Here is a 25,796-nt window from a genome sequence, read left to right as displayed (position 1 = left end):
GGCGGAAAGCTAGTAAATAAATAATAATAAATATCCTTGGACATTTTAAACTGCGCTTCTAGTCCCAAACTAAGCAAAGCATGTGCTATGGATACTAGACAACGGATATAAACATACTTAAATACTTTTTTTTGTAAATACATACATATAAAACACCCAGACCCGTCACAGAAACTAAAATTCGGCATTTCAATTTCTGCCCGGCCGGGAATCGAACCTTCCGGCATAGTAGTCCGTTCTGAACCACTACACCAAACGGCCGATTATATAAGCTGTATGTTTTCCTAATAAAGAAAATAAATATAAAATAAAAGTCCAACAAACCTTCCCTTTCTGGTGCACGAGCTTGTTGTGGTTGTAGAGCGCGGCCTCGTACGCGAACGTGGACGAGCACAGTGCGCAGGCGAACGGTCGCTCGCCCGAATGCGCGCGCAAATGGCCCTCCAGCGATGTCTTGGTCTGAGGGCAGTGCAGTATGTTATCATCATCATCATCATCAACAGCCCTTTACAGTCCACTGCTGGACTACAAGCCTCCTCCACTGTAGTGGAGGGTTTTGCCATAATCCCCACTAGGGCATGTAATATCGGAAGGTTTTCAATTTCGATATTGGATTCCGATATTAGATCTCAATATCGGAATTCCGATATTAATATCGGAATTCCGATATTAATATCGGAATTGAGGTTATGTGTTATAAATGTTAAATATTTGGTTATATTCGTATAATTTCTCGATTGTATACAGTAAAATGATGATTTTAATCAAAATCTTTTATTTAGTACACAAGAGCACTTCTTTAAAATTACAAAATTGAAGTATTTAAAACCATTTTGTATGTTATGCATTGCATTTTGGTAACTGATAATGGGCCAATTATGGAAATGGACTAGCAAAGAATTTAAGTGTTTTTGTAAAACAGGTATGAAACAAACTTTTACTCCTTCAACCAATACTGGCGGAACGATTTGTAGAGTCATTCAAGTCACATGTTACAAAAATATTAGACAGTGGTAAAAAACTTGAATATGCTTGTAATTTGTTCCTTTTTGATTATCGATGTACAACTCACAAAACCACGGGGCGTCATCATCATCATCATCATTTCAACCATATGACGTCCACTGCTGAACATAGGCCTCCCCCAATAATTTCCACAATGGCCGGTTGGTGGCGGCCTGCATCCAGCGCTTTCCTGCTACCTTTATGAGGTCGTCGGTCCATCTTGTGGATGGCAGCCTTATGCTGCGCTTTCCGGTACGTGGCCTCCACTCCAGAACCTTGCTGCCCCATCGGCCGTCAGTTTGCTTACTAGGGCGGAATCGCTGGAAGACCTCGGCACAATGCTCGAAGACTTAATCGAGTCTCCCAACAGGTAGGCCTTGGCAGGGCCGGATTAACCATCTCGGGGCCCCTAGGCACAGCTCGTTTTGGGCCCCCCTTTTTTTTGTCGCGGAGGAAATGCTTTGCGTACCGTCACCACTGCCGGGGGACAGGGTGGTGTGTGGGACTCCCGGCGCCCTAATAAGGGACGGGTATACCTACTAAAACCTCCGCGCCGCGGCGCACGGTGGTCCCGATTTAATAAAACATGGACATTGATGCTAGAAGCACGAAATTTTTTTTGATGGTTACTGCTATGATAACTAATAAGGCAAAAAAATATTACAATCCTACGACGTCTATTTCGTAGTAAAAAAAAATAAATACATATTTTTTGTATGGAAGAAATTACGTTTCTGTCAATTTTTCCAAATTATTTAACGATGTCAAGATGCCGATCACACATGTTATAAAACAAGTGATTCTGAGTATTTCATGCGAAGATACTTGTCACTTATCTCTGCGTACTTTTGAGTTATCGAGGGTTGAAAAATCGATTTTTTTATATTAAATATTTGCACGAAAAATTGCCAGAATGGGGATGTTGCCTGGGTCAAAAAGCAAGAGTTTTAATTAGTCCGTCAGTTAACTTATCAAAAAATACTCTACACGTATTTTTCACTTTTTGAAACTAATGAAAATTTAAAGAGATAAAGCGCCCCAAAGTTCATAAGAAGAGGCCCGTGACGTCAACGCTTGCTTAAAAATGCCGCACGTTGTGACGTCGTGCGCAACTTCAACGCACCATAACTATGTAATTATTTGTTAGATTGACAAATAAAAATATACGTGTCCAATATTTTATGATATTAAACATTACGGACTAAAAAAAATTTTTTAGGCAACTAGCCTATTACAATATGGTGTATAAGGGACACCTTTGATGACACATAACAACGACTCGCACTCGCGCGCGCTCGTATGCATCAACTTTTACTAAAATAAAATAAAATTAAGTGAAGTACTTAATACAACGTTGTATGTATAGGTCCGCTGGCCGTCAAAAAGTAGCTTATACGAGAGGTTGCCCAATTTACAATATGTCCATCATTGATAACTCACACAAATATCGTCTCTCTCTGAAGGATAACAAGTTTTTTTTGTTTCCAGAAGCTCTTGATAGGATGGAAGCCCATAAATNGATTCAGCTAAGTAGATTTAATTTCGAGAAAGCGGTAAATCGTCAAATCCTACTCGGCTGGGCCACGTTCGGGAAACTACACAACATCTTTTCGTCCAAAATACCTCAGTGCTTAAAGACGAAAGTCTTCAAACAATGTGTGTTACCAGTGATAATATACGGCTCGGAAACGTGGCCCTCAAAGTTGCACAGCGTGCTATGAAGAGGGCTGTGCTTGGTGTTTATTTACGAGTTCGAATCAGAAATGAGAAGCCCTGTTTACGAACTAAAATCGCTGACATAGCCCGACGGACTAGCAAGCTGAAGTGGCAATGGGCGGGCACATAGTACGCAGAACTGACGGGCCATAGTCCAATTTTATTAATGTTTGGAAGGAAGTTGAGATATCGTTTTTCATTGCTAAGACCAAGTACGGCGAGTGCTAAAATTGTTTTAGAACATTTTATGGTTAATAATTATTTGCAGTGCGACAAAAAGTGATGTTGAGTTGAGAGACATGAGAAAAATCATTGTCTTTGCCTTTGTAGCAGGTTCTGGCGCGTTTAAACGCTTTGTTTAAAGTTTCAATTAAAACCTTTATCTGATTCCGATATTACGATATTGGGTCGCTCAATATCGGAATTGTAATATCGGATCTCGTCTTCCGAGATTCCGATATTCCGAGATTCCGATATTCATGCCCTACTTGTAACGTCCTCTTATTGTAAATGTTGTTCAAGGCATTACCTTACGCTCGTAACAGCAATGATGACAGCAGCGACGTCGTAAACAGTACATTGCTTGCGTGGATAATGAGCACTTTTGATTACTTTTTGGTGTGTGAAGGTCTAATGCGACACTAAGTTTCGAACTCAGCGCATTAGTTGGCATCTCTATATCTCTATGGCTATAACAATAAGGTCCATTTTCCAGCGTACCGCAACTGGATGAACTCGATGGGTGTGGCGCCGCACGTCAACTGGCTGTACTCGGACCTGACGGACGGGCTCGTCATCTTCCAGCTCTACGACATCATCAAGCCCGGCATCGTCGACTGGAAGAAGGTAGGCTATTTGTCAAATATTGACCATCTGCTCTCGAAGGGATTCGTACCCACCCACCACCTTAAATAGTTGTTTTAATGGCCCAATGTTTATAGCTCCAGCTAAAAGCTCAATCTGCGACCTAATTCTCAGTCCAACAAACAAAATAAATATGATAAACATTTTCGTGACGAGGGCTATTGTTTTTATACTTAACAGTTGGCACCACTGGCGAGTGACAGACCCTTACCGTACAGAGACGCCAACTGGTGAGGACAAATACGAGTGGTTTCATCTTCAAAACACAACTTCTTAAAAAATACTAAATTGTATTTGTGTCTAGCTCTGAAAAATGAATTAGTACAAATTGTTAACTAGTAGCTTAATACAGTTTAGTAGCCTATTATTAGGCTAGTAGCTTTTAAATTAATAATATAATTAGTCAAATGAGTTCACTTCTCCATCATCTATGTCACTTTTTAACAGCTCATAAATACGCATGCCAATGAGGGCTATCGTTTTTATACTTAACAGTTGGCACCCCTGGCGATTGACAGGACCTTACTCTACAGTGGCGCCATCTTGATGAGTGCAAATGCGATAGTCCTCCTACCACTTTAGCGCTCACCAGTTGGCGCCACTGTCTTCGCTACTAGCAAGCAAGTGACAGGACCCTACTCTACAGTGGCGCTAACTGGTGAGCGCTAAAACGATAGCCTTCATTGACTGGTGTGTTATCTTCCGTCCACAGGTGCACCGACAGTTCTCCAAGCTTCGCAAGTTCATGGAGCGCCTTGAGAACTGCAACTACGCCGTGGAGCTCGGCCGCCGCCTCGGCTTCTCGCTCGTCGGCATCGCCGGCGCAGACATCAACGAGGGCAACGCCACGCTCACGCTCGGTAATAGCTATGGGCGTTATTCATTATCACGGGTTAGGGGGCGTCCATAAATTACGTGAGGCTTTTAGGGGGGGGAGGGGGTCAACAAAAACCTCACCAAATCTCACGTGGGGGAGAGGGGGGGCCTCGGGAAATATCACGTATTTTTTTCCACAACAAATAGAGAAATAGTTTGCCAGAAAACTGGGTTAAATCTTAAGTAAAAAAATTGGCCAAGTGCGTGTCGTGCCACGCGCAGTGTAGGGTTCCTTAGTTGTCCGTCGTTATCACAATATATTTCAGAAGTAAGCAATTACTTCATCTAAAGTCACTTTTAATATTTTCTTCTAAGGAATTTTTATTAGGTATGAAATTTTATAATACATCAGTAAAACGACTNCCGATATTACGAGATTCCGAGATTCCGATATTCATGCCCTAATCCCCACGCTTGGCAGGCGGGTTGGAGATCGCAGTTTAAAAGATTGATGTTTTTCAGAGAGCGCTGCTGCCCGTTCTCTGCTTGATGTAGTATGTTAACAGTGCCTAAAACTTAAATAGTAAGACACGGGTCTTAACGCGACGTTTATTAATGAGTTACATTATGTACTCACGGCTTGACGTTTCGGCTGCGATGCTGCAGCCGTGGTCACAAGCAGACTGGCGGCTCGCGGCGTCGTCCGTTTGGGCTAGCTTGAAAATTTTCAACTACCCTCATATTGTCATTTGTTACACCACTAGTGATGTACTCATTCATAAACGTTAAGACCCGTGTCTTTCTATTTTCTTTAGTTGAAATGGAACGCGAATAGAAATAGAAAAATGTTTATTGGCACAGTATTACAATTTTTCTGGCGTTAAGAGACTTCATTGGGTTCATCCAGTGTTAGACTCTCAGTAGCTCAGTTGGAAGAGCGATTGTTTGCATGCTTGCTTGTTTGCATACTTGCTTGCATGCTTGCTTGCATGTTACAATGCCTGCTTGTTTGCTTGCTTGCATGTTTGCTTAAATAAGTCGAGTATCTAACATTATGCGCAAATACCTCTATTGATTCGCGGATTATGGGAAGATCAACTTGTCCTTAGGCCCAGAACAGACGGTGTAACGCAACTGCAACGAAACTGCAATTGCTAGTTACTTTTGAGTTGCATCTAAGTTTCTGCCATAGCATCCGTTGAGAGACCACACATGACGCGACCAGTTTGAAACTTTCAGTTTCATTCATTAGAATCATCAGAAACTTGCAGTTTCGTTGCAGTTGCGTTTCACCGTCTGTTCTGGGCCTTAGGTGAAATCTTGTATCACCACTAACTCAGCAGTTTTCTTTGTTGTAAAATAGCGTCTAACATATCACATATGATTCATGGGGCGTTTAAAAATTGTATCACATTTGATTCATAGGGCATTTAACACATGTATCTCATAATGATACATGGGGCGTTTAACACGTGTATCACATGATTCATGGGGCGTTTAAAACGGTTTAGACGCATAATGTCAAAAGTGCAAAATGTGAAATCCATAAAAATCTTATTAATTTATGATATTTGTATCCTGTTTTAATTTTGTTGATTAGTTTAACCGCTGAGTTAATAAAATAAAGTAAAACATGTGGTTAGATTAGGTTAGGTTTAACATTTTTATGGATTTCACATTATGCGTCTAAACCAGGGGTCGGCAACCTTTTGAGTCGGAAGAGCTAAAAATTAATATTTACAAAATTTCAAGTTTAAACGGTTTAGACTCTAAACCGTTTAAAACGTGTATCACATATGATTCATGGGGCGTCTAACACGTGTATCACATGACCCACGGGGCGTACCTTGTAAGCCTTCCCGCAGGCGTGGCAGACCGTGTATCACCAGTGACTCAGCAGTTTAGTTACGACTTACGATCCCTTTCCGGGTTGATGATGTGCGATGTCTTTAACACGTGTATCACATATGACTCATGGGGCGTTTAAAACGTGTATCACATATGATTCATGGGGCGTCTAACACGTGTATCACATGACTCACGGGGCGTACCTTGTAAGCCTTCCCGCAGGCGTGGCAGACGTGGTTCCTGGCGGCGCGCAGGTTGCGGTGCACCATGCGAATGTGCGTTCGCAGCACCGTTCGCGATGAGCACGCCTGGAGAAAAGACATTTATTTGTATTTTATTTAATTAACCACCTAACTTACTGCAAATGAAGACAGGGTGGAAAAAAAATCATGTTTTTATTTATTTTAATAAAAAAAAGCGGATTTAAAAAAAACACGATTGTTTCGATTTATTTTTATTTTTATTAGGTTTTGCAAACATATTTAGTTGTTTTTCTTACGGAAAACATTTTTATTTTTTAGGATTGATGTAAGAGTTAGCAACACCGCCAAAAAAAATAAATTATGTGGTTTCTGAAAAATGTTTGTATGGAAAAAATTTTTTTTCGGATTCTCCACACGAAACGACAATTTCATTAACAACTAATATTAACATTGTTTTCGAACATAACAGTTGATTAATATAAACTCCCAGCCTTTCATTAATTCAATTTTCGGTCATCGATTTAAATCAGTGACTTTTTTTTTAAAATCATGCAATAAAAATCGTGATTTAACTGCTGAAATTCATTGGTGTACCTTAAAAAAAATTCGTTTTTCTAGACAAAGACATTTATTTGCAAAGAATAGGTTGATACAGATAGTATTGTAAATACAAAGCTCTATTCTGCTAAAAAACATTAACATGCAATTTTTTGTCCAGAAATTCCTGAACACTGTAAAAGCAGGAAGTGGTTAGCCATTCCCTAAGCTTTCTGGTCATTACTTTTGCAGGACCTATTTTAAATCTTTCAGGAATTTTGTTATAAACCTAAATGCACATAGAATAGCAATTTTTATGACAAAGTGCGATTTTTGGACTAGGTGTACCTTGAGCACAAACATTTGGTGGAACACTCATCTGAATAAACAAATTGTTGACGATGGCCATAAAGAGTAGATATTAGGTAGCTAGATCTACGTATTTATGGGCCTTGAGAAATATGTAACTAAAATAATTATTAGGTAATTATTTTATTAAAGTTTTTTTCACTTCAAAATCAAAATCAAAATTATCTTTATTTGTTTAGACTAATTAAATTAGTTTTTGCAAATCGTCAAATGCTCTTAAGGAGCCTATACATGTCTCATTCTTTTTTTGCCCTACCAGCGCTTCGAGACTTACAAAATGGACTTTCATTTCATTTATTCATCTCATCGTTCACCCATCGACCTACATAGTTTACACAAATGTGTTGTACTCACGAAACTACAGTCGGGCATGGTACAACTAACGGGCGTTGTCTTGAGGTGCACGGCGACATTGTGTTCCTCCAAGCGAGCCGCTTTCGTGAACTTCTTGCCGCACGTGGCGCACGCGTGCCTACAAACAGTTTGACGAATACAGATGTAAATTGACTGAATCTGAGGTGGAATTGTGTAAAGCAATCGTAATCATTTGACAGTTCATAACGTACGATAAAGTCAGTTAAACTAAGCGTTTGACAGAATAATCGTACGTTATGAACTGTCAAATGATAACGATTGCTTTACGCAATTCTGCCTCTGACCGGTCACAATGGTCAAAAACCATAAATGACCGGTCATTTACTGTCAAATCAAATTAAATACAAACCACCCTTCTATTTCAATTAAGATGTCGTAGACTTTTATCAATCACAAAATCTAAGAAAAAAACTTAAAAATTCTAAACTATTACTGAAATTAAATTGACCGAAAATGACCGTTTTTGACAGTCAGCCACTTCAATCATTTTCAACACTATTAAGGAAAGAATAGGCTAGTTTCCTAAAAAAAATTTTTTAGTCCGTCAACTTTAATACAAAAAAATATTGGACACGTATATTTTTAATTGTCAATCAAACAAATAATTGCGAAGTTATGATGCAATGAAGTGCCGCGTGACGTCACAAAGTGCTGCACTTTTACACACGTCACGGGCCTTTTCTTTAGAATTTTGGCACGCTTTATCTCTTTACATATTCATTAGTTTTAAAAAGTGAAAAATACGTGTCGAGTAGTTTTTGATAAGCTAACTGACGGACTAATTAAAACTTTACCCAGGAAACATCCCTATTCAAGAAACGGCAATAGGGAATATCCCTGCCTATCCTGGGTAAAAAAACAAGATTGAATTAGTCCGTCAATTAACGTATCCAAAAATACTCGACACATATTTTTCATTTTTTCAAAATAATAATTATTTAAAGAGACAAAGAGAAGGTCCGTGACGTCAAGGTGTGCTTAAAAGTGTAACACTTTGTGACGTCACGCGGCACTTCATTGCATCATAACTTCGCAATTACTTGTTTGATTGACAAATAAAAATATACGTGTCCAATATTTTTTGATAATATAGTAATTTTTTAGGAAACTAGCCTATTTATGTATTAGGAATACAGGATTTCAGGATGAATCTCAGCCAAAATTCATTCAAATGGTTTAGTAGTTTAATCGTAAAAAGGTCATAGGCAAAAATAATTAGTTACTTTCACATTAATTAGCATGGATAAATAAACTTAAAAATTAATGAAAAAAATATTTTCTAAAAATTACTTACTTAAGTTTGGCAGGATCAATATGTTTCAAGTTGTACTTCATGTGTTGGTAATACGTCATGCGATTCTTGAAGGTGACGTCACACTGGAACAAAAAAAAATTATCATTATAAAGAGACAGTAATTAACGAGATGCTGCTATTTAAAATAAATTAAAATCAAATTATTTGTACCATTTATTTATCAGAACAGCGTGTACAGAATACATTCAAAACGCACCATGAGTCAAATATGACTCGCGTATTTTTATACAGTAATATGATATTATACAGGGTGTTAGGTAACTGGATTTATAAGCCGACACTAGCCCATGTTATCATATGCATATAAATGTTATGGTGAAGTCAGAAATTTGATATCATTTTAATGTTTTAATGTTCATACAAAATAAAATTCATAAAATCAGATTAATTTGTATAATTAAAATGATGATATCAAATTTCTGACTTCACCATACCATTTATATGCATACTAGCGGCCGCCCGCGACTTCATACGCGTGGACCTCGTTTAATTACTAATGATAATGATGTTGATAGATGACGTTTCGCGGCTTCCCCCGCATGAGTATTTACTAATGTCAAAAATTTTTGTCCAGCGCTGTAGATTTTAAATGACGATAGATGGCGCCTTTTACCCACGTCTTATTTATTTATTTATTGAAATTTAGTTGGTCACATATCGTCATAAATTATAGTCCATATGTTAATCTAGGTTACAAACAATAATATTGTAAAGTTTCAACAAAATCCGTTCAATAGTTTTTGCGTGAAAGAGTAACAAACATGTTGACATCCAGACATCCATACAAACTTTCGCATTTATTATATTAGTAGGATAGGATATTAGTAGGATTTTTTTATTATTGTCAGATAGTCGGGCATCTTGATGTGTTAATTATACTTTTATCACTAAAAAGGGGTTATATAAAAACATTTATCATATTTTAAATACTTTAATCAAAAGGACAAAATATAAACATTCAAACTAGATAATATGTAGGTATGTATTTAATTTATATTTCTATATAAATCAACCAAAATAGCAATGAATAGTTATATCTTATTAATACATAACTTTAATTATGATGTATATAAGCTTTTATCGATAATCAAATAATAAATATAGCAATAATTACTCATAGTAACAGCATAACAACATGTACTTACATTTATTGTGGCAGCACAACATTTAGACGTCCGTCCTCTCCAAGAGCCGGCACACTAATGCCCGCTTGCTTGTGCAACACCGATATTTATAAACTCTCCCCACCACTAGTCAAGCGCTCCGGTCGAGACCGGTTGCGTATCTCTGGTTTTGCACAAGCAAGCGTGCGGCGTAAAATATGCAATATGTATTATTTTAGTATTAAAATTAAATAATGTTTTAATAAAATAAATAATCAACAATAATAAATATCTATAATATCATAAAACGCTGACATTATTATTATTTAGCTGGAATAACATTTCGCCAGCGACTCGATGCGAAGCTATTTAGGATTTTGCGCTTAATTGAAGGTAGGTTGTCCCGAAAGATATCTAGATCCAGATCGAGGTTCCTTGAGATACTGTTAAACTGTCTTTGGAGTTTGTTCATGGTGGCGTAGTGACCTAAATTGTTTTAGTTAAGGTTAAGCTGACCTGATGGCAGTAGAGGTGCGCGGGCGCGTCGTGCGTGACAAGATGCAGCATGGCCTTCATAAAATAAACCCTGTCAAGCTTTTTTTTTATTATTATTTTTTCGTCAGGAAATGCATGAAATTGCATACCCACCCACCGGCCCGGGGGAACCAGTTGTTTATGTGAGGCTCTCCCTGCCAGATGGGCAGGGCCTACTCACTAAAACTTGACGGTGTCCTCCCGAAGTCTTTGGGACGGAACTGCGAGTTATTGTCAGACTGTGGCTCGCTCTGTTGGTCTGAGCAAGCGACGACTGGCTTCAGGGGAGAACCCTGTCAAGCTCGAGCTGACCTGGTGGCAGTAAAGGTGCGCGGGCGCGTCGTGCGTGACGAGATGCAGCTGCATGGCCTTCTTGAACAGGAACCGCTTGCCGCAGCGCCCGCACGCGTACTCCTTCTCGCCGCCGTGGATGCTAGGACAGCCAGTGGACATCATTTGAAAATTATAAATAACTTGAAAGATCGGGGATCGAACCCACGACCTTCCGCTTGCCGGGCGACTGCTTTCTCAACGAGGGTTTTCGCGTATGAAAGATCCGCTAAATGGCGGGACGTGGATGTGGGGTCTGACTGCTGCGTGATTGGTGGATTTTGATATATCTGTCATTGTCATGTCAAAAATAAAAAATCATGCAGCATTTGGACCTCGCGTCTACGTATTGCCATCTGGCGGATTTTTCATACGCGAAAACCCTCACTGAGCTACTTAAACCATAGATCACAGAAACTAAAGGGAGATGTGAAAAGGGGGCGGGGCCGGTATCGCAGCAATATGCCCAAAAACGGAACACATTGCTGCACACGTCATGATTGCGTAGTAATAAAGATTATTCGAATGTTGAGTACTGATACCGCAGTGGATAATGAGCACATATTTTGATTACTTTGTGTGCGTGAATTTCTAATGCGACACTGAGTGTTCGAACTCAGCGCATTCGTTGGCATCTCTATATGACTTAGACACTGGATGAACCCGTCGAAATTTTCAAGTGTAATACGCTGTTACGGCCAGCGTTTGTTTCATCAATGTTGGGTATTCCTACCCTTCAGTTGACATCATTGTTACTGAGTTTTAGAAGTCACAGCTGGGCATAGACCTTTACCACAGAACACCAACGCGAATGGCTTTATAGTTTAGAACAATAGGGATGTCTCCTGGATCAAAAAGCAAGAGTTTTAATTAGTCCGTCAGTTAACTTATCAAAAAATACTCTACACGTATTTTTCACTTTTTCAAAGTAATGAAAATTGAAAGAGATAAAGCGCGCCAAAGTTCATAAGAAGAGGCCCGTGACGTCAATGCGTGCATAAAAGTGCCTGCACGTTGTGACGTCGTGCGGAACTTCAACGCACCATAACTATGTAATTATTTGTTAGATTGACAAATAAAAATATATGTGTCCAATATTTTTTGATATTAAACATGACGGACTAAAAAATTTTTTTAGGAAACTAGCCTATTATAGCAGTAGCTTATGTCGCTAAAACATGAATCACATAAGATATGTACATTACATTAAAATATTCTTAGGTAATCCATTATGTCTATCAATTTTATCAATTATAACGTATTCTTATAAATTTCGTAGTTATAGTACTTACATTAAGAAGAGAAATTATGATGAATTATGAAAAAAAAAACTATAATTTCAATCGTATTACAATTTCAGGAAAATATGTAGGCCAGTGCTGAGAATAACGCCCGCATTCACAAACGATGCTTGCATAAGTGAAGCAGCAAATCGAACGCACAGCGTTGAATAGAGCTCTGTGATTGGTTCGTGTGTCACCCTGTGCGTCCACGCGCACTGTGAGACCTCATAGTAATGTTTGTGAATACGGGCGCATAATAAGTAAGTATACTTACAATAAATGAGTTCGCAGGGAGGCTTTGTCCCGGAACGTTTTCCCGCAGAGGTCGCACTTCGGTCTCTCCGAGTGATTCTTCATGTGATTCCGCAGCTTGCCTAGAGTCCTGTAATAATGCAAAAAACAATAAGAATAAGAAAATCTTTATTCAGCATAACAATGTGGCGGACAAAACAAGAGTAGACATGATTATCTTAAAAATATTTATTACTAAAGCCCGGTCTGCGAGCACGTAGAATTTTGTCCAATGACCCCAAGCTACCCATCCTTATCGCTCGCGCGTAATTATGTTGCTGTCGCGACTGTGCGACGGGCGCCCGCAGTGAGTGTGCTAGCTTGGGGTCATTGGACAAAATTCTACGTGATCGCAGACCAGACTATAGCGGCCGCCCGCGACTTTGTACGCGTGGATCCCGTTTTACCCACTTAGGGGTGGAGTTTCGTAAAATCCGTTCTTAGTGAGCACCTACGTCCTAAAAGGAAATGCAAAATTTGAGACTCCTAGCACTTTAGTTTCTGAAATTACGTGCTGAGTGAGTCAGTCAATCAGTGACCTTTCGTTTTTATAGATATAGACTAAAATATGCTGAAGAGGCGCCCTCATCATCATCATCATTTAAGTCATAGGACGTCCCCTGCTGAACATAGGCCTCCCCCAATGCTTTCCATGCTGCCCGGTTGGTAGCGGCCTGCGTCCAGCGCCTTCCTGCTACCTTTACGATGTCGTCGGTCCACCTTGTGGGTGGACGTCCCGGCGACGTGAAGAGGCGCCCGCTCAGTAAAAATCTCTTCTTGGGTTTGGACATTGCTCTTCGGTTTGCTTGAATGTAGCAGGGATGTTAAGGATATGAAGTTTCGGTTATGGATACAGTTACGGATATTAGAATAATATTATAACGGTTTCGGTTACGGATATGAAATCATTTCAAATTATCCGAAAGTTTAGGATACGGATATTAGAATTTTAAGAATGTTAAATTCAAATAGCAAGATGCCGGCGACCCACATAGCCACTTTTTGAACTATGACGGTACCTATAGTCCAGTCATTACGTACATTCAAAAAAGAAAATGAATTTGCGCTTCTAATTTTTTAATATGTTGTAGGGGATGCCTAGAAAAGCTTAACTTGAGATTGTCGACCAAACTTTCCTAGGAGCTTTCGCCGCCATGTTGAAAAAAGGGGTAAAATTTGTTTTTCGGCAATAACTCGGCTATCCGATGAGATTCGAAAATTTTTGTAGGACACTTTTTGTAGCTTTCTTTGTGCTCTACAATAACGCCCGAACCATTTTTAGCGTATCATGCATCGTTATCGAGATATCGATCGATAAAGTCAAAAATTTTGGACACAAATTATTTCGGAATAATTAAATAATTAACGTCAGATACGTACAACATAACTTCGAAGGAAAGGTTGCAATCATATTCGACGGTTATCCGACTGATATGACACTCGCTGGAACGAAAACTTCGGAAAGAGTACGACGTTCGAGAAAAAACCAATCGCCGGAGTTCACATTCGATGAGACAACTACTCCAAAAGTTAGCCAGGAGAAGTTTCTCACAAGGGATCAAAACAAGAACCAACTAATACAAATGCTTTGCCGTTACTTAAAAAAAAGTAATTAAAAAGTAATTAAAAGTAATTAAATTTTACTTTTTACTTTTTAATTAATTATTTAATTATTTCGGAATTTTTCATATTTATTAAGACCCAAAGAAAAAAAAAGAAAAAAACAAAAATTGTGTCCAAAATTTTTGACTTTATCGATCGATATCTCGATAACGATGCATGATACGCTAAAAATGGTTCGGGCGTTATTGTAGAGCACAAAGAAAGCTACAAAAAGTGTCGTACAAAAATTTTCGAATCTCATCGGATAGCCGAGTTATTGCCGAAAAACAAATTTTAAGCGTTTTCCAAGATGGCGGCGAAAGCTCCTAGGAAAGCTTGGTCGACAATCTCAAGTTAAGCTTTTCTAGGTATCCCCTACAACATATTAAAAAATTAGAAGCGCAAATTCATTTTCTTTTATTTGCCTTTTTTTCGGACGAAATGACTGGACTACTAAGATAAAGGTAAAATAGGGATATTAGATGGTGCCAGAGAATATCAGACAAGTAACAAATAGTAAAAAAAAATTACTAAGATTTAGACTCCGCCTTCATCCGAAACTATCCGCTAAATACTAACTTTTGAATCAATTTCGGTTACGGTTACGGATATTTTTTTAATATCGGATATCCGATAGTTACGGTTACGGATATCCATAACATCCCTAAAATGTAGTTATACTATGACACGGCCTTTCTGCCTGAAACGAGGGTTTCAAAAGTAAAAATATTGTCTCTGTACTCACGGCGCCGTGTGTCCGCACAGGCTGCAGGTGTGTGTGGGAGTTTGGCTGCCGTGCGCGCGCGCGTGGTGGTCCGCCGCCACCGCCGCGCGAGAGCTAAGCTCGCCGCACACTGTGCAGCGCCATCTGTTAGCGAGAGTACGTAGTGACGTATTGTTACTTGATTGAGTAGTGTAATGAGGGTTTTCGCGAATGAAAAATCCGCCAGATGGCAATACGTAGACGCGAGATCCAAATGCTGCATGATTGGTTATTTTTGACATGACATTAAATAAATNAAATAATAACAAATATTAAAAAAATATAAATAAATAAACTATACTATCCAGTCAAGTGACATGAATTTAAACCTATTGCGACTAATAGCTGCGCATGACCTGCCGGTTGACTGTTCACAATGGTTCACAAAAAGATTACTTTTACAAAAGAAGAAACAAGAAAATTTTGCGATATAAAATAAATAACGTAAACTGCTGAGAAGGCATAACAAAATACAGGTACAGCTAAATTATTGAGGCTAGATTACTAAAACAAAAAGAAAATTATTTATGTGATGAAGTAAATAAATACCGTTATCGAGATACCGTTATTACAACGTTATTTTGTCTATACAGAATATGTACATCTGTCAGATGTGATGAAGTGTCAGATAGATGTCAAAANTTATATACTTTTTTTTTTAAATACATACATATTATACATAGTCACACCCAGACCCGTCACAGAAATTAAAATTCATCATTTCAATTTCTGCCCGGCCGGGAATCGAACCCGGGACCTCTCGGCATAGTAGTCCGTTCTGAACCACTACACCAAACGGCCGACAAACAACAAAGACATTGACAGATATGTCAAAATCCACCAATCACGCAGCAGTCAGACCCCACATCCACGTCCCGCCATCTAGCGGATCTTTCACTCGCGAAAACCCTCATTGGTAGGTACTACCGTTCTGATTCTGGTTCTGACCCCTGACATCGACAGGGGGACGCCACCGTCAATACCAGATCGCTGGTTCCGGTTTTTGCCATCTTGGAAACTATTAGTTGAACGATGCCCCCCTGTCTATGAGTTTGGTGGGACAGTTCAGTGTAGTGGGTCTATAATCATAAATGTAAATCTTACCGCCTTAGGCAATTCGATTTCTTCAAGTTATTTATAATTTTCAAATATGTGAATCTGTTAGCAAATTAATAACACGTTACTCCATACTGTGCAACTGCAACGCCATCGTGGGAATCCGTACTAAAGTTCAGTGCCATTTGTTTGCGAGAGTACACATTACAATCTATACAGCGCCATCTGTTAACGAGATTACACACTTCAATTAATATAGCGCCATCTATTAGTGGGAATACACATTACAATCTGCATAGCGCCATCTGTTAGCGAGATTACACACTTCAATTTATGCAACGCCATCTTTTAGAAGAAATACACACTACAATTTATACAGCGCCATCTGTTAGCAAGATTACACACTTCAAGTTATGCAACGCCATCTTTTAGAAGGAATTCACACTACAATCTATACAGCGCCATCTCTTAGTGAGAATAAGAACTAAACTTCACTATATAACGCCATCTATTGGAGAGTACAATTACTAAATGTGTCCAACGCCATCTGATAGTAGGAACACGTACTAAAAGTACAGCGCCATCTATTAGCGCGAATACAAACTAAATTAGACTGTACAGCGCCATCTACTAGTAGGAATATCAACTACACAATTTTGTCTAGCGCCATCTATTAGAAGGAATATAAACCACCATAAAGTACAGCACCATCTGCCGGCGAGAGGACGTATTTTATTGAATAACGCCATCTATTATTGTAGAACCGCACTATTTTTTTTATGTACAGCGGCATCTATTTATAATAATAGTGGTTATGTATACCCTGATCGTTTTTTAATTTCAATGGTAAATGTAGGTTGATTCTGGTTTTATTTTATGGATGACATGATTTTCATTATAGATCGTTCCATCCACTCGGCCGCGCCCCATGTTTGGTCCCGGTCGCGCGGGGTGCGGGGAGTGTGGTCCGAGCAAGCCGTAAGGCATTACTGTAGTGTGCGTGTGCACTCATGGAGCATTCGCGTGGACCGATAACACGAGAACATTCGCGGGAGAATGGTGGGGCGCGTCCGAGTGGATGAAACGATCTATGGTATAGTCTGGTCTGTGAGCACGTAGAATTTTGTCCAATGACCCCAAGCTACCCATCCTTATCGCTCGCGCGTAATTATGTTGCTGTCGCGACTGTGCGACGGGCGCCCGCAGTTAGTGTGCGAGCGCGACAGCAACATAATTACGCGCGAGCGATAAGGATGGGCAGCTTGGGGTCATTGGACAAAATTCTACGTGCTCACAGACCGGGGTTTAGTGCAGTGCGTACCTGACTCGATGCCTGCGTTTGTGCGCAGTGAGCGCGTGCGCGTCCCGACAGCGCGTGCCGCACGCGTGGCACGCCAGCGCGCCCGCAGACTAAACAACAAAATATTACATGTTAACCCTTAAGTAACATCCTTATTTTTGGTTACACATTGAACGGGTTGAAAATTACCCCAAACGGAAATTGAAATTTTTTAAATAAATATTGAAAATAAATTCTATCTGTGATTAATATGTGTTAGCGGGCTCACTAAATTATAAGATTACCTTAAAAAATCGTCTATCTAGCGTAAAGAAACATCTTAAATAAATCATACAAAAAACCAAGAATTTTTCATTTGCAACTAATAGTATCTACATTGGTCTTCTAGAAAAATCTTGGAAAGTTATTGTGGGAACTAAAAACTTACACTAATCGGACATCGAATAGTTGCTTTATACACATTTTAAACTCAAAGATAAATAAAACGAAAATTTCTGGACTTATAACAAAGCAAAATAAAAAAAAATGTTTTTTATAAAATTATGAGAAATTAATTTTTATATTATTTTGTTCATAATTATTATTTTCAGAAGACACTGAACACACTGAATTATTACGTAATTATCACTTTCGAGTTCTATTTCTGTGTCGAATTTATGAACGCTCTGTTCTGAGGGAATGTCTTCAAAGTTAGAAAAGTATCATGAAAATCAAGCTCTATTTATCTCTCTGCATTCTCGAGACAACGTGCTACTTGATCGTCATATAAATATTTATTCATTTTGTTTGAATATCATAAAAACCTATTAATTACATGTTAGATGATGATAAATTAAAGCATGCGTAACTAACACCCTGGGGTAAACTTCTACCCCACCTACCTGTAAAAGCCAAACGGATGATTTTTTCACATCCCGTGTCTATGTCTACTAGCTTAAAGCGCACGCTCTGCATTGAGAATACACAAAACGATATTGCTCTAGCTTCACTAGAAAAAAAGATATGCCATTTTTTATACGCCTGGGGTTAAAAATTACCCCACGGTGTTACTTAAGGGTTAACAGTCATTTATTTCAACTGTGTACCTATCATGAGTTTACGTTAGGTGTGCTCGCTAGCGAGTACGTCAAAAATCTCTATGAAGATTTTGTTTCTTGAAAGTAGCCGATAGGGGCGCTGCACAATATGTCATACAATTAATGTCAATTTTTTTACGCAGTCGCTAGCGAGCACACCTAACGTAAACTCATGGTAAGCACACTGGTCTTGTGGTCGTAAAATGAGTTCAAAGTAAGTATACTTGGTTTCGTCATCTCTTCTCCAAACACGCCTAAAGATCCCACAATGCTTCCAATAAGAGTCAAAACATTCCTCAAATCTAACTAAATACTGAAGCGAAACTGTGTAAACCAAATCCTCCACTTTTACTGGTCCATTTTTGTTGCAAATAAATGCGCAAGTAACTCTCTGTCTGTCTCGCTTTCACGCCTGAACCACTGAACCGATTTTGATGAAATTTGGCATAGAGATAGTTTGAGTCCCGGGAAAGGACATAGGATAGTTTTTATCCCGGTTTTTGAAACAGGAACGCGCGCGATAAAGGTTTTCTGTGGTAGACAAAATTCCACGCGGACAAAGCCGCGGTCGGAAAGCTAGTAATAAATAAATAAATAAACTCACGGGCTCGTGTTTCTTCATATGGTTGAGCAGCTTGAAGCGGTGGTTGAAGCCGAGCGCGCACGAGGCGCAGCGGTACTCGTGCCGAGTGAAAGACTCGCTCTGTAAGGCTTTCTGTCTCTCTTGTTCCACCTGGGAACAAATTATTATGAGCCATAAGTGATTTGATAATATTGCTTTCGGCGAGTGATAAACACTGAAAGCCTTACTTTCTGTCTCTCTTCCTCCACCTGGCGGGAAAACAAAATGGCGTGAACAACGCTCAAAAATTGCTTGACAAGTGTCATACAAATACCAACGATATTGAATACTCTAAATGCAAAAGTTTTAACAAAATCTCGGCCAGTGTACTTGCTATTCAAATTTTAAAAATAGACTTAAAACATAGAACTAAAAATATACATATAACTTAGGGGTAATTTTTTTTGTTACCAGTTGGTTTCTTCTCTTTAAAGTATAAGTATTCTTCGCCTCATATCCCGCATTAATTAAACTAAATTCATCGAGCCAGCTATTGTTTTTTTTTTATATTTATTTTTTATTTTTTATTTGTTTAACAATGTTTCAATAGCATTAAATTGTACATAAATGTGCAGGAAGATACAACTTGAACATAAGCCAATTAAAGAAACACATTCTATTACTAAAACATTTTTAAATAAGTTAACGTGGGTAGGTAGGTGAACACTATTGTCAAATGTTCAAGTTCAAGAATGTCAAATAAGATACGTTTAGAAATTAATAATCCGATTTGTATTTATTGATAACTTAACTCAACTTTAAATTGGTATTACGAAGTTCTACCCAATTATAGTCCATTCAGTTATGACAGTTCTATTTAGTGAGGCGCTCCTTATAAACCTAATCGATATTTTTTAGAATCGAGAATATTTTCTATAGAAATTTAATCGCCTTTTATTTGTTTGATTTTTAATCTTGATCAAAATTATATCTATGAATTTGAACTATCTGGAAATGGAATAAACGTGAATATTCTTAGTGGTACAAAATCACAAAGAATTAAATATATGCATTTTATTCAATAAAACATCAAAATAACAATAACAAACAATACGTGGAGAAATCGCATAAAACAAAACCGTCATCAAAGGCAAACGCACACGTACTGACTTAGCTTTGACCTGCCTGAGATAATAATCGTGATTCGATGGTAAGATGACCACCATGCCGATTACTGATTTATTGCGATTGTTTATGTCCCATCCCTATGAGCAAAAGTTCCGACTAACGCAGAAGCAATTCATTTAATATTTTTTCACAATTTTTTCTAAATAATAAACTAACAAATAATTAGAAATTCTTGTTTAGGTTAATTGAGAAAGATTAGTGATTGATATTTTGGAAGGATGAAAACACACAAAAGTAATTGATTTTTACAACTCAATATTTTTATTTGTAGAAATTTAGAATCATAAAACGAAACGTTTTATCTGTCTAAATCACCATCATAAGTTGAATGAACTATAGGTATTAAATTAACCTATAAGTGTAAAGGTTAGTCCATAATCCCACCCACCTCTTCCCAGCTCAGCACGACCATCTGGACCCGTCCGCGCGGCACATTCAGCTGCTCCAGCTTCCTCAGCACGCGAGGGTGCTCCACCACTCCTGCAGGCTTCTCCCTCTTGCCTTTAGCTTTCTTCGGTTTCGAGTCCTCTGAAATTCAATAATACATAGATGTAATTAACTTTTTAAAAAAATAAAACCGAATTCAAATGCGTGAACACAAAAAAAACTAAAAATTAAAAATATTGCGTATAAAAAAGTTCATCCCCAATTTTCCACCCTTGGGGGTTGTTTTTTCTATTATTAAATTTAAATGGGACCACTTGAAGTATTACCTATACGCCGAAAAAAGATTTGTTCAAATCGGTTCATAATTGGCGGAGTTATCGCGTAACAAACAGAAGAAAAAAAAACATACGGGTCGAATTGAGAACCTCCTCCTTTTTTGAAGTCGGTTGAAAATAACTATAAAATAACTAGTGCCATAGTTTTTCTATTCAATAGAAGCCATAGGCATCTAAGATGACCCAATGGATGGTTTAATGTGCCCTCTGAAACATGTATTATCTATTAATTTATCAGTAACTAGCTGACCCGGCGAACTTCGTACCGCCTTAGCGTAGAGATTTTCTTAATATTTTTTTCCGTAAGAACCATCCTTGGACTTCCACAAACATTTAAAAAAAAGAATTATCGAAATCGGTTCAGCCGTTCACACGTGATGCCGTGACAACGCGAAACGGGTTTCATTTTTATATATATAGATAGATTAGAATAAAGAATAAGAATAAATTTATTACTGTATAAAAACTTAGCCTAAACACTTGAATGAATGATAGTTCAGTGGTCGCTCAGAGCAGTCAACAATAAGCGAAAGATTCCACCTGAAGCGAACGGTTTTCATAGAATGTATCTTAGAAATAATTACACATCTTTGATGTTATTTAAATGCAACAAATAAAGTAAAGGTCCTACTAGGTACTAGGTGGACCGACGATCTGGTAAAGGTCGCGAGAAGAGCCTGGATGCGGGCAGCGCAGGACCGTGCATTGTGGAAAACCTTGGAGGAGGCCTTTGTCCAGCAGTGGACGTCATTTGGCTGAAACGAACAAAAGTAAAGGAGGTGTAATATAAATGTAAAGATTCAAATAATCATACCAGTCTTATTTTTCTTTTTTCTCTTCCCCCTGGGCTTGTATTTCTTTGCATCGGTATCTTCTGCCTCTGTTCTCTTCTTCAAAGGCTCTTCATCGGACTCCCCGAACTCATCCACGTCCGACGTCCTTCCTTTTGATGTGACATTTGTTTTACTTTCTTGATCTGTAGTCGATTTTAGGATTGCCTGAAATGACATTTTTGTCTACATTAGTTTTTGTAGACAAAAACTAATCTTATTTTAAAAGAATGAGTCATGAAATAACACCGGTTATAGTTATAAAGCCCGGTCTGTGAGCACGTAGAATTTTGACCAATGACCCCAAGCTACCCATCCTTATCGCTCGCGCGTTATTATATTGCTGTCGCGACTGTGCGACGGGCGCCCGCAGTGAGTGTGCGAGCGCGACAGCAACATAATTCGCGAGCGATTAGTATGGGTAGCTTGGGGTCATTGGACAAAATTCTACGTGCTCACAGACCAGACTACGTAGATCATGAGTAGTGTTATTTTAAAAGGATGAGTCATGAAATAACACCGGTTATAGTTACAATTCAGGTTACAGTTAAGGTGGTGCAACTGAAGCTTAGACTTCTGAGTTAATTTAATTTACGTATATTGCCAAAAACATCCCCTATTCTATGTTTATGTGTTGTCAACTGTACAATAGCAGGGTGTCCACTGCAAATGTTCGAAAAAATTCCCTGACTTTTCCCTGACTTTCCCTGACAATTTTTTCAAAATTCCCTGACCAACTATGTATACAACGNCCTTCATTTGTATTACGTACCTTAAGTAAAGTTTTATTTACTATTTGGATATGTGAACTATGCCACCACCTACGCAAAGTGAAATTTGGACGTATTACAAACCTGTGGACAACGACCGGGAGAAATCGCAATGTAAAATATGTAACAAAACATATTCGCGAAAGGGCCGAACAACATCGTCATTAATAAATCGTTTGAAATCAATGCACGCTAAGGAGTTTGCTTTGTTTTAAAAAGCAAATATCGAAAAGCTACAGAAATTAAAAAATTATGCCGGTAAGTTATATTTTATGCAATATTTTTTTTGTTAAGTCGGGCGTTTATTATTGTCTGACATCGCTGATTTATCCTTATGATATTATAGTAGTTTTGGGTAATTATATAGGTAGCTATTTAAAAACTTGTAATTTCTTTAATAAGGGCCGTTCCTACGAGTTGCGTAAAACTGAATTTTGAATCCAAAATCTTAGATTTGTCATATGAACTAATGTAACTATGAAGCTAAAAGTGTAGTTTAAGACAGTTTTTCATATTTAATTATTAAGTTATATAATAATTACTAAATTACTAAAAGAAATTCATTCTCTACTTTATTATTAAATAAAAAATGATAAATAAGGCTGTATTTCTTTCTCTACTAAGCCAACACTTAAGTTTTTTGTACAGATCCGCATCCGCATCCGCGGATGTGAACCTCTTAAAATCCGCATCCGCGGATGTGGAAAAAAGTGGATCCGCAACATCCCTAATGTAGATCACTCCAAACCTGAAGAAAAAAATGCTTCGATAGTCAAGATCAAAGGTCTTTCTAGAGCATAAATTAATGAAATCCCTCATTTTACAATCACTGGTAAACGGGAGACAAACAGTGTTTTGGTAGAAAAAATCTCAATTTTTCCCTGACTTTCCAGGTGACCCCTCTATTTCACTGACTTTCCCTGACTGCTATGAGCTTCCCTGACTTTTCCCTGACTTTCCCTGACTTTCCAGAATGTGGACACCCTGAATAGTATGTTTTTAAAAGGTAAACAGAAATAATTAATAATTTGTGCAATGTTCTGTCACTCTTTTTTGATATTGTTTAAAATTTCTATAAGTCTGGCTTAGCATTTATTGTTGACTAGCTTTTGCCCGCGGCTTCACCCGCATGAAATTTCGTTTGTCACAGATCATCATAAATTATAGCCTATATGTTATTCTGGGTTATAAACGATAATACTGTAAAGTTTCATCAAAATCCCTTTAGTAGTTTTTGCGTGAAAGAGTAACAAACATCCAGAAATCCAAACTTTATTTATAATAGCTTTCCGCCCGCGGCTTCGCCCGCGTGGAATTTTGTCTGTCACAGAAAAACTTTATCGCGCGCGTCCCTGTTTAAAAAACCGGGATAAAAACTATCCTATGTTCTTTCCCGGGACTCAAACTATCTCTATGCCAAATTTCATCAAAATCGGTTGCGAGGTTTAAGCGGGAAAGCGTAACAGACAGACAGACAGACAGACAGACAGAGTTACTTTCGCATTTATAATATTAGTTGGGATATCAGTAGGATATGTGCTGAGTGTGGTCCTGTTTTTTGGATATCATAATAATAACAATATCAAATCACACTTACCTCTAAATCCTTATCATAATCATCATTCGTATCATCATTCTCAACATAATACCCTTCTAAGTCATCGAACTCAGTCTCATCGTCTTTCTGCTCAACTTTAAGAAACTCCAACGGTTCTACTGAGCTTGTCAACTGTTGTTCGATCGCCCTACTCTTTTTTGTCACCGCAGATGTATTCTTAGATGGGCTAGTAGGACGGACATTCGTAATAATGTTTTTTTGATCAGCTGGATCGATGTTTTCAGGTCGATTGGAGCAAATAGAGAGACTGGAGAGTACTGGTGGGTTTGTGGTGTGATGTAGCTGTAAAATAGAAATAGATTGACGTAAAGATCTATAATTTAGCCAATTATACATTGACAGTTTTTGAAATAAGGTTTTAAAGGTCAATTATTACTGTTTTTTATACCTACTAAGTTAAGCAATTATATTAAATAAAGACAGAATATTATAAAAATTGCATACATTCTGACAAATAATAGCTACATCATTCGTTCGTTTGTTCGTTTCAGCCAAATGACGTCCACTGCTGGACAAAGACGGGCTGGAAGACATAGCGTGGGCAGGCCTTCTACTAGGTGGACCGACGATCTGGTAAAGGTCGCGGGAAGAGCCTGGATGCGGGCAGCGCAGGACTGTGCATTGGTGAAAACACCTACATACTTTGTTGCAATACCTTCTAAGTGTAATAAGCACCTTAAACCTTGAGTATGTTAGGTATGTACTTTTCATCATTATTAGAGACATATAGTTTGTAATTTATCAAGAATATAAAAACTGCTATAACATAGCTACTATGCATGAAGCAATAACAAACTTATTTACCCCACAATTATTTTGGTTTCTTACCATATACTGAATGAGTAGTCCGTGGGCATGTTGAACTTGTTTCTTATAGTTTAGGGTCCGTTTTATGATCGCTGTGCACTCCCAACAGAGGGCTGAAGGGTGATTTAGGTGATCCTGAATAACATAACAAAATTGTGGATTTAGAATGCTTTCTTGCAAGGAAAATGACCATATTTAAATATTAAATTAGCTTAAAGATAGGGTAGATTGTGTATTTAGGTTTTAATATACGTTAATCGTTAGGTAATTAACAATTACAGTGAAAAACTTACGACATCAGAGTAGCAGGTAAGGGGGTCAACCAACTCTTTAAAGAACGCTCTAATTTCAACATCAAACACTGGCGATAACTTCCTATCGACACTCAAGCAACCTTCACAGATGGGTTTTATAGACGTAGAAATAAATTCCAGGTTCATTTTCACAGGAGAAAGTACATAATTTAATTAACTTCACTGAATAATTTGCAAAAAACAATAAGTTTGGGATTTGGCATCATTTATGGTCACTATTTTAACGTTTGGTTGGTGAATGGTGGTAGACACAAAATGTCAAAATTGACAACATAGTGCTAGTAGTGCGGCTACTTCCCACTAGATGGCGCTGTTTGCGGATTTTCATTGTAAGTTTAGTTTTGAAGTTCGCGCCCATATTTTCTCTGGCAATTTTGTATGAACCATACTGGAACGATACAAATAAAACTCAAATTGCGATTGCAAACAGTTTCAGTATCCTTCATTTTGCAATAATAGATAGGTTTACTCTAATCACTAAAAATAGTTAATAGAGGCGTGAGATTTTAAATTACAAAATACTTATTCTTTTTTCCTTCTGTAGTAGGCATCTGATATGGGCTAAATCGGACCGATAGCTATACGGTAGAAGGTGTACT

The 25,796-nt window shown here is 38.2% G+C and overlaps 1 protein-coding gene across 1 annotated transcript; it reads right to left on the bottom strand.

Annotated features, from left to right (window-relative positions):
- Nucleotides 1–309: 309 nt before the first annotated feature.
- On the bottom strand, nucleotides 310–25,415 carry LOC114350448 (zinc finger protein 485; the record flags this gene model as incomplete). The annotated part of the gene is made up of 14 exons (XM_028301264.1): nucleotides 25,177–25,415; nucleotides 24,905–25,018; nucleotides 24,056–24,358; nucleotides 21,673–21,856; nucleotides 20,525–20,664; nucleotides 18,991–19,119; nucleotides 17,332–17,420; nucleotides 14,937–15,059; nucleotides 12,573–12,680; nucleotides 10,998–11,118; nucleotides 9,028–9,110; nucleotides 7,713–7,830; nucleotides 6,453–6,557; nucleotides 310–459 (listed from the first exon to the last, which is right to left on the bottom strand). Coding segments are annotated over exons 1-14 (1,914 nt in total), but the record flags the coding sequence as incomplete, so codon positions are not given.
- Nucleotides 25,416–25,796: the final 381 nt, after the last annotated feature.

The sequence above is a fragment of the Ostrinia furnacalis genome, unplaced genomic scaffold (genome assembly GCF_004193835.3).
Source record: "Ostrinia furnacalis isolate ACB-3 unplaced genomic scaffold, ASM419383v2 OfSCF0895, whole genome shotgun sequence".
NCBI classification, from domain to species: domain Eukaryota; kingdom Metazoa; phylum Arthropoda; class Insecta; order Lepidoptera; family Crambidae; genus Ostrinia; species Ostrinia furnacalis.
This window is presented reverse-complemented; position numbering and strand designations above follow the sequence as displayed.